The 16,744-nt window shown below is 45.7% G+C and overlaps 1 protein-coding gene across 5 annotated transcripts in view; it reads right to left on the bottom strand.

Annotated features, from left to right (window-relative positions):
* The window catches only part of LOC106613135 (ephrin type-A receptor 4), a 96,116-nt gene extending 80,963 nt beyond the window's left edge, over positions 1-15,153 (bottom strand). For 4 of the 5 annotated variants that reach the window (XM_014215095.2, XM_045724724.1, XM_045724723.1 and 1 more), the window contains exons 1-3: positions 14,873-15,152; positions 13,446-13,513; positions 8,774-9,437 (exon numbers count right to left, since the gene is read on the bottom strand). In XM_014215095.2, coding sequence (XP_014070570.2) covers positions 8,774-9,437; positions 13,446-13,513; positions 14,873-14,969 — 829 coding nt within the window. In that variant the 5' untranslated portion in view covers positions 14,970-15,152. Of the gene's footprint in view, positions 1-5,145; positions 5,521-8,773; positions 9,438-13,445; positions 13,514-14,872 lie in introns of those variants that run through there. The other variant, XM_045724726.1, reaches the window with a different exon arrangement.
* Positions 15,154-16,744: the final 1,591 nt, after the last annotated feature.

The raw sequence follows: 16,744 nt of genomic DNA, 5'->3' as shown, positions 1-16,744 counted from the left end.
ACAGCAAATGCATCCAACAAGTGTGTAGAGTCAGAAGCTTGACGTAATCATTGCTTGCTAGGAATATGGGACCAAATACTTACTTTTGACTACTTTAATACACAGATAAGTGAATTTGTCCCAATACCTTTGGTCCCCTAAAATGTGGGGACTATGTACCGAAAGTGCTGTCATTTCTAAACCGTTCACCCGATATGGATGAAAATACCCTTTAATTAAAGCTGACAGTCTGCACTTTAACCTCGTAGTCATTGTATAATTTCAAATCTAAATTGCCAAAATAACTAAACATGTGTCACTGCCCCAATAATTAAGTAGGGCACTGTATACACATCACAAAAAGACACATTAATACTGTATACACATCACAAAAAGACACATTAATACTGTATACACATCACAAAAAGACACATTAACACTGTATACACATCACAAAAAGACACATTAACACTGTATACACATCACAAAAAGACACATTAACACTGTATACACATCACAAAAAGACACATTAACACTGTATACACATCACAAAAAGACACATTAATACTGTATACACATCACAAAAGACACATTAATACTGTATACACATCACAAAAAGACACATTAACACTGTATACACATCACAAAAAGACACATTAACACATGACTAGACACTCATAGAAACAATCATTGCAAAGGTAGACAAAAGGGCACTCAGTTGCCCATGAGTTTGGTATGAGAGAGAACTAAATATTGCTGACTCACACCAGTAAGGATACATCATCTTTCAAAGACTACCCTCAGTCAGCTCTCCTTCCTTCAGCCTGCCATCTCTGCTCTCTCCTTTGAAGACAACCCAGGGAAGGGAGAAACCTGGCCCCTGCCATCCACACAGCCACAGAAACCAACAAGGGAGATGGGCTACACTCCAAAGAACATTCTTGCCCCCGAAATGCTACCCCTGACCCCCAGCCTATCCCCCCCCCCCCCCACACACACACACACACACACACACACACACACACACACACACACACATACCATCTTTGGCCATTTGTACCTCAGTGTGCCCTCCTCGACCCTCCTCAGAAGGAGCCAGCCAGCCCTAGTACCCTAAATCACCAGCCCTAGTACCCTAAATCACCAGCCCTAGTACCCTAAATCACCAGGCCTGTTTGTCATGCAATTAGTCCTGAGATAGTGCTTAAAGGTTCCCCGTAAACTAAGGTAGGTAGAGTGGCCCGTCCCCCGTTAATCAACCTGGCCGGCCTTTGACCCCACGCTGCAGCGGCCCACTGCCCTTTAGGGTGGGGGGGAGGCAGCTGATGGCCGACTACACACAGACACACACACAACACACTGGTATCACACACCAGGAACTACACACAACACACTGGTAGTCACACACCAGGAACTACACACACAAAACACTGGTAGTCACACACCAGGAACTACACACACACAACACACTGGTAGTCACACACCAGGAACTACACACACAACACACTGGTAGTCACACACCAGGAACTACACACAACACACTGGTAGTCACACACCAGGAACTACACACAACACACTGGTAGTCACACACCAGGAACTACACACACAACACACTGGTAGTCACACACCAGGAACTACACACACAACAGACTGGTAGTCACACACCAGGAACTACACACACACAACACACTGGTAGTCACACACCAGGAACTACACACACAACACACTGGTATCACACACCAGGAACTACACACACAACACACTGGTATCACACACCAGGAACTACACACACACAACACACTGGTAGCCACACACCAGGAACTACACACACAACACACTGGTAGTCACACACCAGGAACTACACACAACACACTGGTAGTCACACACCAGGAACTACACACACAACACACTGGTAGTCACACACCAGGAACTACACACAACACACTGGTAGTCACACACCAGGAACTACACACACAACACACTGGTAGTCACACACCAGGAACTACACACACACAACACACTGGTATCACACACCAGGAACTACACACACAACACACTGGTAGTCACACACCAGGAACTACACACACACAACACACTGGTAGTCACACACCAGGAACTACACACACACAACACACTGGTAGTCACACACCAGGAACTACACACACAACAGACTGGTAGTCACACACAAGGAACTACACACACACAACACACTGGTAGTCACACACCAGGAACTACACACACAACACACTGGTAGTCACACACCAGGAACTACACACACAACACACTGGTAGTCACACACCAGGAACTACACACACAACACACTGGTATCACACACCAGGAACTACACACACACAACACACTGGTATCACACATCAGGAACTACACACACACAACACACTGGTATCACACACCAGGAACTACACACACACAACACACTGGTATCACACACCAGGAACTACACACACAACAGACTTGTAGTCACACACCAGGAACTACACACACACAACACACTGGTAGTCACACACCAGGAACTACACACACAACACACTGGTATCACACATCAGGAACTACACACACACAACGCACTGGTAGTCACACACCAGGAACTACACACACAACACTCTGGTATCACACATCAGGAACTACACACACAACACACTGGTAGTCACACACCAGGAACTACACACACAACACACTGGTATCACACATCAGGAACTACACACACACAACACACTGGTATCACACACCAGGAACTACACACACAACACACTGGTATCACACACCAGGAACTACACACACAACACACTGGTATCACACACCAGGAACTACACACACAACAGACTTGTAGTCACACACCAGGAACTACACACACACAACACACTGGTAGTCACACACCAGGAACTACACACACACAACACACTGGTATCACACACCAGGAACTACACACACAACACACTGGTAGTCACACACCAGGAACTAAACACACACAACACACTGGTATCACACACCAGGAACTACACACACAACACACTGGTATCACACACCAGGAACTACACACACAACAGACTTGTAGTCACACACCAGGAACTACACACACACAACACACTGGTAGTCACACACCAGGAACTACACACACACAACACACTGGTATCACACACCAGGAAGTACACACACAACACACTGGTAGTCACACACCAGGAACTACACACACAACACACTGGTAGTCACACACCAGGAACTACACACACACAACACACTGGTATCACACACCAGGAACTACACACACACAACACACTGGTATCAAACACCAGGAACTACACACACACAACAGACTGGTAGTCACACACCAGGAACTACACACACAACACACTGGTAGTCACACACCAGGAACTACACACACACAACAGACTGGTAGTCACACACCAGGAACTACACACACACAACACACTGGTAGTCACACACCAGGAACTACACACACACAACACACTGGTAGTCACACACCAGGAACTACACACACACAACACACTGGTATCACACACCAGGAACTACACACACACAACACACTGGTAGTCACACACCAGGAACTACACACACAACACACTGGTAGTCACACACCAGAAACTACACACACAACACACTGGTAGTCACACACCAGGAACTACACACACAACACACTGGTAGTCACACACCAGGAACTACACACACAACACACTGGTAGTCACACACCAGGAACTAGACACACACAACACACTGGTAGTCACACACCAGGAACTACACACACACAACACACTGGTATCACACATCAGGAACTACACACACACAACACACTGGTATCACACACCAGGAACTACACACACAACACACTGGTATCACACACCAGGAACTACACACACACAACACACTGGTAGTCACACACCAGGAACTACACACACAACAGACTGGTATCAAACACCAGGAACTACACACACAACACACTGGTAGTCACACACCAGGAACTACACACACACAACACACTGGTATCACACACCAGGAACAACACACACACAACACACTGGTAGTCACACACCAGGAACTAAACACACACACAACACACTGGTAGTCACACACCAGGAACTACACACACACAACACACTGGTATCACACACCAGGAACTACACACACAACACACTGGTAGTCACACACCAGGAACTACACACACACAACACACTGGTAGTCACACACCAGGAACTACACACACAACAGACTGGTAGTCACACACCAGGAACTACACACACAACACACTGGTAGTCACACACCAGGAACTACACACACACAACACACTGGTATCACACACCAGGAACTACACACACACAACACACTGGTAGTCACACACCAGGAACTACACACACAACAGACTGGTAGTCACACACCAGGAACTACACACACAACACACTGGTAGTCACACACCAGGAACTACACACACACAACACATTGGTAGTCACACACCAGGAACTACACACACACAACACACTGGTATCACACACCAGGAACTAAACACACACACAACACACTGGTAGTCACACATCAGGAACTACACACACACAACACACTGGTAGTCACACACCAGGAACTACATACACAACACACTGGTTGTCACACACCAGGAACTACACACACAACACATTGGTATCACACACCAGGAACTACACACACACAACACACTGGTAGTCACACACCAGGAACTACACACACAACAGACTGGTAGTCACACACCAGGAACTACACACACACAACACACTGGTATCACACACCAGGAACTACACACACAACACACTGGTAGTCACACACCAGGAACTACACACAACACACTGGTAGTCACACACCAGGAACTACACACACACAACACACTGGTAGTCACACACCAGGAACTACACACACAACAGACTGGTAGTCACACACCAGGAACTACACACACACAACACACTGGTATCACACACCAGGAACTACACACACAACACACTGGTATCACACACCAGGAACTACACACACACAACACACTGGTATCACACACCAGGAACTACACACACAACACACTGGTAGTCACACACCAGGAACTACACACACAACACACTGGTAGTCACACACCAGGAACTACACACAACACACTGGTATCCACACAACAGGAACTACACACACACAACACACTGGTATCCACACCAGGAGAGAAACCTGGTAGTCACAACCAAGAGAAAAACATACAGTAGTTCTATATATCCTTGATAAATGTATTTGAGATTCAACATATTTTTATTTATTCTGGCTTTTGAGTACAATTTCGTTTTTTTGAATTGTCATGTTTTCATTCAGAAGCTGATGGATAACAAAAGACATTCACTAAGTATAGCCACACAAACAACATTAAACAAGAGGGATCATTGAGGTGGACTAAAGACTAAAAACAAACACTCAGCATTTTTTCCCCCTCATCGCCATGTGTCTCTGTTTCAGCTCTATTTCATTGGTGAGAGTGTGTGTGTGTGTTTCTTTCCACCTCTCGTCCACCTGCATAGAATGATAAAGCAGACGAGTGAGGGCTTCTGTCTATCTCTCTCTCACAGGCCAGCACTGGCCCTTCTGAAAATCATCTAGCTGGGATTTGGGCTGTGGTGGGGAAGGGTGGGGTGGGGAGGAGAGAGAGAGAGAGAGACTGGGAGAGACTGGGAATCATCTTCCTGGGATTGGGGCTGGTGGTGTGGTGGGTAGGGGAGGAGAGGAGAGAGAGAGAGAGACTGGGAATCATCTGGCTGGGATTGGGTCTGGTGGTGTGGGGGGTAGGGGAGGAGAGGAGAGAGAGAGACTGGGAATCATCTGACTGGGATTGGGGCTGGTGGTGTGGGGGGTAGGGGAGGAGAGGAGAGAGAGAGACTGGGAATCATCTGGCTGGGATTGGGGCTGGTGGTGTGGTGGGTAGGGGAGGAGAGGAGAGAGAGAGAGAGACTGGGAATCATCTGACTGGGATTGGGGCTGGTGGTGTGGTGGGTAGGGGAGGAGAGGAGAGAGAGAGACTGGGAATCATCTGGCTGGGATTGGGGCTGGTGGTGTGGGGGGTAGGGGAGGAGAGGAGAGAGAGAGACTGGGAATCATCTGGCTGGGATTGGGGCTGGTGGTGTGGTGGGTAGGAGAGGAGAGGAGAGAGAGAGACTGGGAATCATCTGGCTGGGATTGGGGCTGGTGGTGTGGGGGGTAGGGGAGGAGAGGAGAGAGAGAGACTGGGAATCATCTGGCTGGGATTGGGGCTGGTGGTGTGGGGGGTAGGGGAGGAGAGGAGAGAGAGAGAGAGACTGGGAATCATCTGACTGGGATTGGGGCTGGTGGTGTGGTGGGTAGGGGAGGAGAGGAGAGGAGAGAGAGAGAGAGACTGGGAATCATCTGGCTGGGATTGGGGCTGGTGGTGTGGTGGGTAGGGGAGGAGAGGAGAGAGAGACTGGGAATCATCTGACTGGGATTGGGGCTGGTGGTGTGGTGGGTAGGGGAGGAGAGGGGAGGAGAGGAGAGAGAGAGACTGGGAATCATCTGGCTGGGATTGGGGCTGGTGGTGTGGGGGTAGGGGAGGAGAGGAGAGAGAGAGACTGGGAATCATCTGACTGGGATTGGGGCTGGTGGTGTGGGGGGTAGGGGAGGAGAGGAGAGAGAGAGACTGGGAATCATCTGGCTGGGATTGGGGCTGGTGGTGTGGGGGGTAGGGGAGGAGAGGAGAGAGAGAGACTGGGAATCATCTGACTGGGATTGGGGCTGGGAGGAAAGAGAGACTGGGAGCTATTTAGACTGATCTCTCCTGAGCAATTTATCCAGCAGATACACACGGCAGACAGGCAGGCCTGTCCCCTGGCCTAACAAACACATCCCAATAGCAGGCCTGTTCCCCTGGCCTAACTAACACATCCCTATAGCAGGCCTGTCCCCTGGCCAAACAAACACATCCCTATAGCAGGCCTGTTCCCCTGGCCTAACTAACACATCCCTATAGCAGGCCTGTTCCCCTGGCCCAAATAACACATCCCTATAGCAGGCCTGTCCCCTGGCCTAACTAACACATCCCTATAGCAGGCCTGTCCCCTGGCCTAACTAACACATCCCTATAGCAGGCCTGTACCCCTGGCCTAACAAACACATCCCTATAGCAGGCCTGTTCCCCTGGCCCAAATAACACATCCCTATAGCAGGCCTGTCCCCTGGCCTAACTAACACATCCCTATAGCAGGCCTGTTCCCCTGGCCCAAATAACACATCCCTATAGCAGGCCTGTCCCCTGGCCTAACTAACACATCCCAATAGCAGGCCTGTTCCCCTTTTGTAATTAACATATCCCAATAGCAGGCCTGTTTTTCCTGGCCTAACTAACACATCCCTATAGCAGGCCTTGTCCCCTGGCCTAACTAACACATCCCAATAGCAGGCCTGTACCCCTGGCCTAACTAACATATCCCAATAGCAGGCCTGTCCCCCTGGCCTAACTAACACATCCCAATAGCAGGCCTGACCCCTGGCCTAACTAACATATCCCAATAGCAGGCCCGTTTTTCCTGGCCTAACTAACATATCCCAATAGCAGGCCTGTTTTTCCTGGCCTAACTAACAAATCCCAATAGCAGGCCCGTTTTTCCTGGCCTAACTAACATATCCCAATAGCAGGCCTGTTTTTCCTGGCCTAACTAACATATCCCAATAGCAGGCCTGACCCCTGGCCTAACTAACATATCCCAATTGCAGGCCCGTTTTTCCTGGCCTAACTAACATATCCCAATAGCAGGCCCATTTTTCCTGGCCTAACTAACATATCCCAATAGCAGGCCCGTTTTTCCTGGCCTAACTAACATATCCCTATAGCAGGCCTGTTTTTCCTGGCCTAACTAACATATCCCAATAGCAGGCCCGTTTTTCCTGGCCTAACTAACATATCCCAATAGCAGGCCTGTTTTTCCTGGCCTAACTAACACATCCCAATTGCAGGGCTGTTTTTCCTGGCCTAACTAACATATCCCAATTGCAGGCCTGTTTTTCCTGGCCTAACTAACATATCCCAATTGCAGGCCTGTATTTCCTGGCCTAACTAACACATCCCAATAGCAGGCCTGTTTTTCCTGGCCTAACTAACATATCCCAATTGCAGGCCTGTTTTTCCTGGCCTAACTAACATATCCCAATAGCAGGCCTGTTTTTCCTGGCCTAACTAACATATTCCAATAGCAGGCCCGTTTTTCCTGGCCTAACTAACATATCCCTATAGCAGGCCTGTTTTTCCTGGCCTAACTAACATATCCCAATAGCAGATCTGTTCCCCTGGCCTACAGTAACTAACATATCCCAACAGCAGGCCTGTTTTTCCTGGCCTAACTAACACATCCCAATGGACTGGATAATTACGCCATTTACAATCATCACCGCTTCTATTACCCAGCCTGATATCATGTAGGAGAGACGCAGGGAGGGGAGGAGGAGAGAGAGACAACAAGCAAAAGAGAGAGAGGCTGGTGAATAGAGAGAGAGGTAGAGAGAGCGAGAGAGGGAGAGAGATCGCGAGAGAGTGAGAGACAAAGAGAGTGGGATACATGGAGGGAGTGAGACAAAGAGACCGACAGAGAGAGAGGAGGGAGATATGATAAAGAAGCAGACTACTGTATGGAGATAGAGATGGAAGGTGAATGAAGAGAGAACAATAGAGAAGAGTAGAAATAACCACACAGAACAGCTGCTGCCCGTGACTAGAGGAATATATATATCAGAGGCAGACAGAAGCTTTCTCTCCTTAACTTACCCTGGCATTCAACGTTTCTCTCCTCAAATCCCGGGTTACACAGGCAGTTCCCGATGGGCACCAGCCACTCTCCGTCCGCCCCGCAGTACATTTTGGGAACGTCACGCTCCTCTGAATCATTTACGCAGGATCCTCGGACTTCTACCAGTGAGGAGGTGTCGGCCCCGGTGGTGGTGTCAGGGAACTGGGCCAGATTCCTCACAGCCAGGGGACACTTCTTATAGAACACCCTGACAGACACCAGGGCGATGCAGGCTCCCACGTCCTGGAAGGCCAGGTAGAAACCCTTCCGGGTCAAGGCTCCCACGTCCCTGACCTCCGTGTTCAGCTTCATGATGCGGTCCCCGATGTCCACCTGGGTGAAGCTCTCGTCGGCCGCCACCGTGTCGATCTTGCCAAACTGGTTCTCTCGGATGTAACGCTCCTTGTCGTTGTTGGACTCGTAGTAGTAGAGGTTGAAGGTCTCCTTGCAGGTTCCCATAACGCCAGGGAGGCTGTTACAGTCACGCAGGGTGAACTTGATTTCAATGTAGACACGCTGGGCGCCAACCCGGGGGATCCAGTCCGTTCTAAGCCAGTTGTTCTGGTTGGGTTCCATCACGTTACACACCTGGTACGTCCTGATGGGAATGTTCTTCTCATCCATGATGCTCACCTCCTCCCACTGAGGACACAAACAGAGGAAATGTTAGGAAAACATCTGAGAAACATTATGAAAACTCTGTAAAATGGTAGGCCACATATAAACCTTAACTTGCAGACATACATTGAGAAAGACCATAGCAGAACGGTGACTTAATATCTGTGTCTCAAGTGGCCAATTATTTAATGGCCAAACGTAATAACAAATGCATGACAAAGCCTAATATAAATAGCAAGGCCTGTTATAATGAAACTACTACCGGTACAATCAGAAATAAGGACACATAGGCCTACTGTACTGTATTCAAGCCTGACTAGTACGTTTTATCTCCACATAAAAGGAAACCAATCAAATCCTTGGGGAACATGCACCATTAAAATTATAATTTTAATGTCAAATAATGATGACCTCAATGTAAATCCCCATAACTCCATGATTCATTTAACTTCTTTTGGATCTGGGGGCAGTATTGAGTAGCTTCGATGAATAAGGTGCCCAGAGTAAACTGCCTGCTACTCAGGCCCAGAAGCTAGGATATGCGTAGTATTAGTAGATTTGGATAGACAACACTCTGAAGTTTCCAGAACTGTTTGAATGATGTCTGTGAGAATAACAGAACTCATATGGCAGGCAAAAACCTGAGAACAATCCAACCAGGAAGTGGGAAATCTGAGGTTTGTAGTTTTTGAAGTGATTGCCTATCCAATATACAGTGTCTGTGGGGTCATATTGCACTTCCTAAGGCTTCCACTAGATGTCAACAGTCTTTAGAACGTTGTTTCATGCTTCTACTGTGAATGGGGAGAGAACAAGAGCTGTTTCAACCAGGTGTCTGGAAAAATGCCATGAGCTCAGTTACGCGCACAGCCATGAGAGCGAGCTGAGTTCCTTTTCATTTCTAAAGACAAAGGAATTGTCCGGTTGGAATATTATTGAAGATTTATGATAAAAACATCCTAAAGATTGATTCTATATATTGTTTGACATGTTTCTACAAACTGTAATGCAACTTTTTTTGACTTTTCGTCTGGACTTCTGCATTTGGAATAGTGAACTGAATGCGCGAACATAAAAGGTATTTGGACATAAATATGGACTTTATCGAAACAAAACGAACATTTATTGTGGAACTGGGATTCCTGGGAGTGCATTCCGATGAAGATCATCAATGGTAAGTGAATATTTATAATGCTATTTCTGACTTTTGTTGACTCCACAACATGGCGGGTATCTGTATGGCTTGTTTTGGTGCCTGAGCACTGTACTCAGATTATCGCATTGTGTGCTTTTGCCATAAAGCTTTTTTGTAATCTGACACAGCGGTTGCATTAAGGAGAAGTGTATCTTTAATTCTATGTAAAACACTTGTATCTTATATCGAAGTTTATGATGAGTATTTCTGTAAATTGATGTGGCTCCCTGCAAAATCACTGGATGTTTTAGAGGTAAAACATTACTGAACATAACGCGCCAATGTAAATTGAGATTTTTGGATATAAATATGAACTTTATCGAACAAAACATACATGTATTGTGTAACATGAAGTCCTATGAGTGCCATCTGATGAAGATCATCAAAGGTTAGTGATTAATTTTATCTCTATTTCTGCTTTTTGTGACTCCTCTCTTTGGCTGGAAAATGGTTGTATTTTTTTTGTGACTAGGCGCTGACCTAACATAATTATATGGTATGCTTTCACCGTAAAGCCTTTTTGAAATCAGACACTGTGGCTGGATTAACAAGAAGTGAAGCTTTAAAATGGTGTATAATTCTTGTATGTTTGAGGAATTTTAATTATGAGATTTCTGTTGTTTTGAATTTGGCGCCCTGCAATTTCACTGGCTGTTGTCGAGGTGGGACGCTAGCGTCCCACATATCCCAGAGAGGCTGAAGGTCACCAAATGGAGAGAAATACAGAGAGAGGGTGAAGAGATATTGAAAGAATCTTCTGTATGAGCTAATGGATAGGCCTTACGTCTGTAGGGGCTTATAGTGATCTGAACAGAAACCCAATGGAAAAAGGGTATCTGTGTTCCTTCTGTAGGACTACAACTTATTTTGGAGAGGGAGAGGGTTTGGACAGCACACATGTGGACCGGGTGTTTTCAGAATGAACTCATTGGTATAGGACGTGAACATGAGGTGCATGGATTACATTATCGATGACTGGTTGGCTTATTATTATAGGAGCAATGTTTGTTTTACTTACGATAAAGTCCCAGCTACTAAAGAGCATAGGGTATATGGTGTTTTGAAAGGCGTTGGGGGCATTATGGTGTGCGCTTTTAAAGTGCCAATGCAGCAGTTTTTATCTCAATATATAATCATTTCGGGGTAACAATTAAGTACCTTACTGTGATTGTTTTAAATTAAAATGGACAAAAAGAAACAAAAAATTGCTTGTTAGCAAAAAGACATTTCTCAAGCAAGAATTTTGCTAGGACTGTCTGGGATTGGTCTGAGTGGGGAGGGGAAACTGAAAACTAGCTGTTATTGGCAGAGAGGTTTGGAACTCTCATTTATATTGATCTATTAACTAATTGACCACCTGGTGATATCAACAGGCAGGCCAAAACTCCATCCCAACAAAACAGGCTGAAATTTTCAGGTGGTCTTTTCAAATAACTCTTACACTAAAAGGGCATGATCATCATTTTCACAATTTAACGGTATTATTCGACATCTTAGTCTGGAAATATGTATAAAACACAGGGAAATCTCATTTTTGACTGCACTTGGCCTTTTACATTTTTCACAATGAGGGTTAAAAAAGTTTTCAAATTGACTGCATTTAAAAACAAGAGCAGACAAGCCAGCCTTCTGATTTTATCTGGTTAGGACTATATTCTATTTAAAGAAACGAGTCCAAACAGAGCTATTACTAGGGGGAAGGATGTACGCTGTGCTGAATTTGATTCTTGGCGTTATCATAACTAATCTCGTTTAAAGCCCTATTCATTTGAGTAGGGGAGATAACGCTAAACATGGCTGAGGCTCCGATTTGAGAAAGTGTCCATCACTCCGCTGCTTTATTCAACAGCTTTCTTCTTTCTGCTTGGCCCTTTATTGTGGAAATCAACCGGCTAGGCAGATAAGGCCGCACCTTTCCCCGATAGCGGAGGAGAGGGAGAATGGGGGTAATTGGTCGTAATGAGAGCGTGAATGCAGGCCTGTCAATCCATCCGCCACAGAGGAAACCGCTGAAGAAGGAACGGAGAGCAGCAACAGCACACACACGAGACACAGTCATTGAACAGCAACTCAACCCAATGGTGAATAAAACAAGAGTTGGAGAGAAGGCTGACACAAAGAGCCAACGTTTATTTTGTGGGTCTATAGCATACCATAAACTGTATCATTAAAATATAATTGATATGCCAGAAGATGCCTGAATAGAAAAAAGAACGTAATGGATAGCATATGTTGCTCTACTTTGGGCCACCTTGTTGGTTTAGTCTATAAATACAACAACACATATAAGATGGTTCCATGCAATTATTCAAACGCCCGTGCTGTTGCTGCTTCGGCTCAGGGAACAACGGACAGGGGAGTGTTTGCCAGACCGGCCCCAGCCGCGCGCACCGAAGGGCCTAACACGGCCATTCCCGAAACAGTCGCACTCTGTACCTTATCAGCGCAACTATATATATCCCAATTAGACCGCGGGATCACGCATTTAGTCCGATCACATTCCCTGTTGCTTTATGGCCCAATCCAATCCTACTGTGAGGACTGAAACCCGCTGCCCTTTCCCTTCATTCATCCATTCCAGAGGGCCCTTTCTGTGCTGCCAAGTTCCTCTTCCCCCGCGCCTCAATGGGGGAAAAGGATATAAAGTTTCTCCACAAAGACCGATTCAATCAGCCGTCTATTCAGGAAACCCGACGCCCGCTGCAGTATCGGACTCGAATCTAACCATTACGGCGAGTAGAGGGAGAGAAGGACGGAGGGGGCCGGTGGGCTATAGAGGACATCGTCTCTCCATTTTGACTCAACGGGGGACTCGCGTCCTAACGAGGGGCACTTACCCCTCCTTCTGTTGGGTTGGCGACCCAGCCCAACTCCCCCGATACGGATCTGGAGTCCAGTAACGTCACTGAAAAACATAGAAAGAGAAGTGAGCAGTTATAGACTGTTCACAACACGGAATATGTGTAACCTTGTCTACAGTGATAATATACAGTCTGGAAAAGCCACCGTGTTGTTGCCATAGTTGGATAGTTATGCAGTTTGCCGAGGAAAACAACTATGTGCAATCTGCTCAAGGAAAAACCAGTCAGAAGTAAGCTAATGATCGATATGTAATAACGTATCTACAGGCCCATGTCCACACACCTACATCCACAAACGATGTAATATGTTTGCGTTACTCAAATGCGTAATTTGGATAGATTTTTCCAGGGGGATTTGTGATGATTAAAAACATAAAGGGATCCAATTTTAAGGGGATTTTATATTTTGTATAAAGAACTATGGGTATTGTCATTGTAACCCAGTGAATGCGACTCTCCAATACATATTGGACCCTCCGTTTGTCTGTTTGATTAATTCGGGTCCTGAGGTTCTACGATGAGGAGCACGGACGTCTAAATGAACTTGCTTCAGTGAGAAATCTAAAAGAATCCGTCATGACATTTCACAAGTCCCTTATATTTCTTACGGAAATCCTTTCACTGCGCAGTGAAGAAAATCACAAATGTAAGCGCTTAAATAGGCAGTGAATTTAATTAAAAAAGTGGATTTAATTTAAGATGTTTTCCTTTATCTGAAATGACTTGGCTTGGGTAATTATTTTTGTATTATTTTGAAGTTAATGCGTTTTGACATAGAAAATGCGCAAAAGCCACTTGTTAATTGAATGGGGATAGTTTTACAGAACTGCGACTGCAATACATGGTTATGAACTAAAATAACATGTCTCATTTTGTAAGGGGGGCTTTTGCACAACGGCCTTGCACAAAACCAGACACATACATGCCCTCCAAAGCAATAATGATTTGTGTATAACATCGTGTTTTTGTAGCCTATATGGCTCAAGAAAAAACGAATTTTGTTGAAGAAGTTGGCTGTCGCCTAATTAACAGAGACTGAAGTAAGATTTAACAGCACTCCACTCAGACCCTGCTAGAGCCCCATATAGACTTCATACGCTGCAGGTTTTTGCAAAGCGCTTTCAGCAACTTGGGTAGCAAGATAACCTAGTAGTCTACGACACAAAACGTTCGATGGGTTTGACGCATATGGAAAGGCTAATCCAATGTCAGAGATTAATGGCACATGATGTTCAGCAAATTAATAGTGTTGCCCAATTATTTGAGTGCTGCTGGTCCTTGCACGAGTCCAGAATAGCTACGGGACACCGGGCTGGTGGTCCGTCTCACACATGAAGTGGACGGAGTATAAACTAGCGGAGAAAAAGTCCAAAACGGGGCTCCACTATTATTCCCAGTCTTACCTTCGTTTGGGGGGTAAATCCGTGCCGAAGAAACACACGTAGAAATTCCAAGCAGCACAGAGGTCGCCGTAAACAAAATCCCAGCCATGAGTGCCATTTGTCGTTTTCTCTGGTCGTTCGTTCCGCTCCTCACAGGTCTTGCTCTCTCTCTCTCTCCCTGTGGAATATGTGTTTGAAGCAGGGATAGAGCGAAGCTCCGAAAACAGCCGGGAGGTGAGTCTGCGCGCTCTGACGCGGCAGTCAATCCAAATAAGAAACACAGTGGACGGGAAAACAGGGGCAAATAATCATGAACTGCCCCCCTACCCCTCAGCCATGAATGGACACTGGTAGGGCCAAAATGAGACTGTGTAAAGGGCCAGTAGTTACTGTAATCTTTTTTGAATTTCTGTCATGCGGACACCAGTATTTTTATTGTTATAGAGAAGGAATAAACTTCCAAGATAATGTATTTACGTTGTAATTAATAATGAAGATGAAATTCCCCAAAACGTTTAATACATTTTGATTTTTGTTTAATTTTTCAACATTCACCTTATTAGGTCTAGGCTATAACACCAGTGTCTCAAACGTGCTTTGCTCAAAGAATCCTAGAATGTTAATTATTTCTTAGGACTCGTCATTGTCATGTATAGGCAGATATGTCATTTTTCTCATAAAGTGAATTATGAAAGTCGTCTCCAGTGATGCGCATCGCTGTCCAAGGTGAAACGCTTTAGACCAAGGTCGCCACCTAGCGGATACAATCACAGATAGTCAGTATCTATTGGATTATGGAACAAGTAAGAGCATGACCCGATAACATAACACGAAATTCCACTTTGGGAAATTGTGCAAAACAATTTTGTTATGAATGATGGGCACGAATCCCGTGTTATTGGATTATCGTGGTTATTCTAACAGCATTGTATCAAGGTTGTATAGGAATTAGGCCGGATACATCCGGGGTTCCATCCCGAGTTGTGATATTAGAATGTTTGTTAACAGTTATCACCTACAGGTCTACAGAGTATGAAATGTATAGAAAGAAATCAATGAGTAGCCTAATGTTTTCCTTTGGGTTTTTTTCTCAAACAATGATGGCATTATTCGGTTTGGGAAAATCCCAAGTGTCACCCTTTTGGTTCAGCCTGTCTGTCTATTTACACGTTTTCTTCACCCTCTCCCTCACGTCCTCCTACGCAGGATGGATCTTTCTCCATGCTCCCGCGGGATGAGCCAAGTTTTGCTACCTCCAGGCAGGCTTCAGTGAGCCGCAGAGGGCCATCGAGTAGCTGGGTAGTTCTCGCATCACCTCACACAGTCACTAATACATACACAGAAAAAGCCAGCAGGCTACCCGTAGTTCTTCCTCATCGTGGCTCTTCCATTTAACGTGGCCCTACAGAGGTTTTGTATAATTTCAGCCAGTAGTTTTGAAAGTAGTGCTCAGGATCCAAAATGGCTGAGGTAGGACCAAGTCGCTATTATTCGAGCCACAAGCAAATCTCAAGTCACAAGGTCCGAGTCTCAAGTTCAGTCCAAAGCAGAACGGGTCAAGACTCGAGTCACGATCAAGACGTGCATTCTAAGAGCAAGTGAAGTCGAGTCTAGCCACAAGTTTTCAAGTCAAGTCTCAAGTCAAGAAAAAAAATATCTATACATGCAAAGACTTTTTCAGCTACAAATCTTTGTATATTTATCGAGGCTACAGGAAAGTCATTTTCATTATTTTGTCTACAACATGTTTTTATTACCCTACTTAATTGTAAAATATGGACATTGTAGTATAAAGGCATGACATCAGCAAAAGGCAAGGCAGGTTGACATGCTCAGTGTCGATTTATTTACAGGTCTTGGTGATCCAATGGTGAAAGCGCCATATCATACAAA

The sequence above is a fragment of the Salmo salar genome, chromosome ssa09 (assembly GCF_905237065.1).
Source record: "Salmo salar chromosome ssa09, Ssal_v3.1, whole genome shotgun sequence".
Classification (NCBI taxonomy): Eukaryota; Metazoa; Chordata; class Actinopteri; order Salmoniformes; family Salmonidae; genus Salmo; species Salmo salar.
This window is presented reverse-complemented; position numbering and strand designations above follow the sequence as displayed.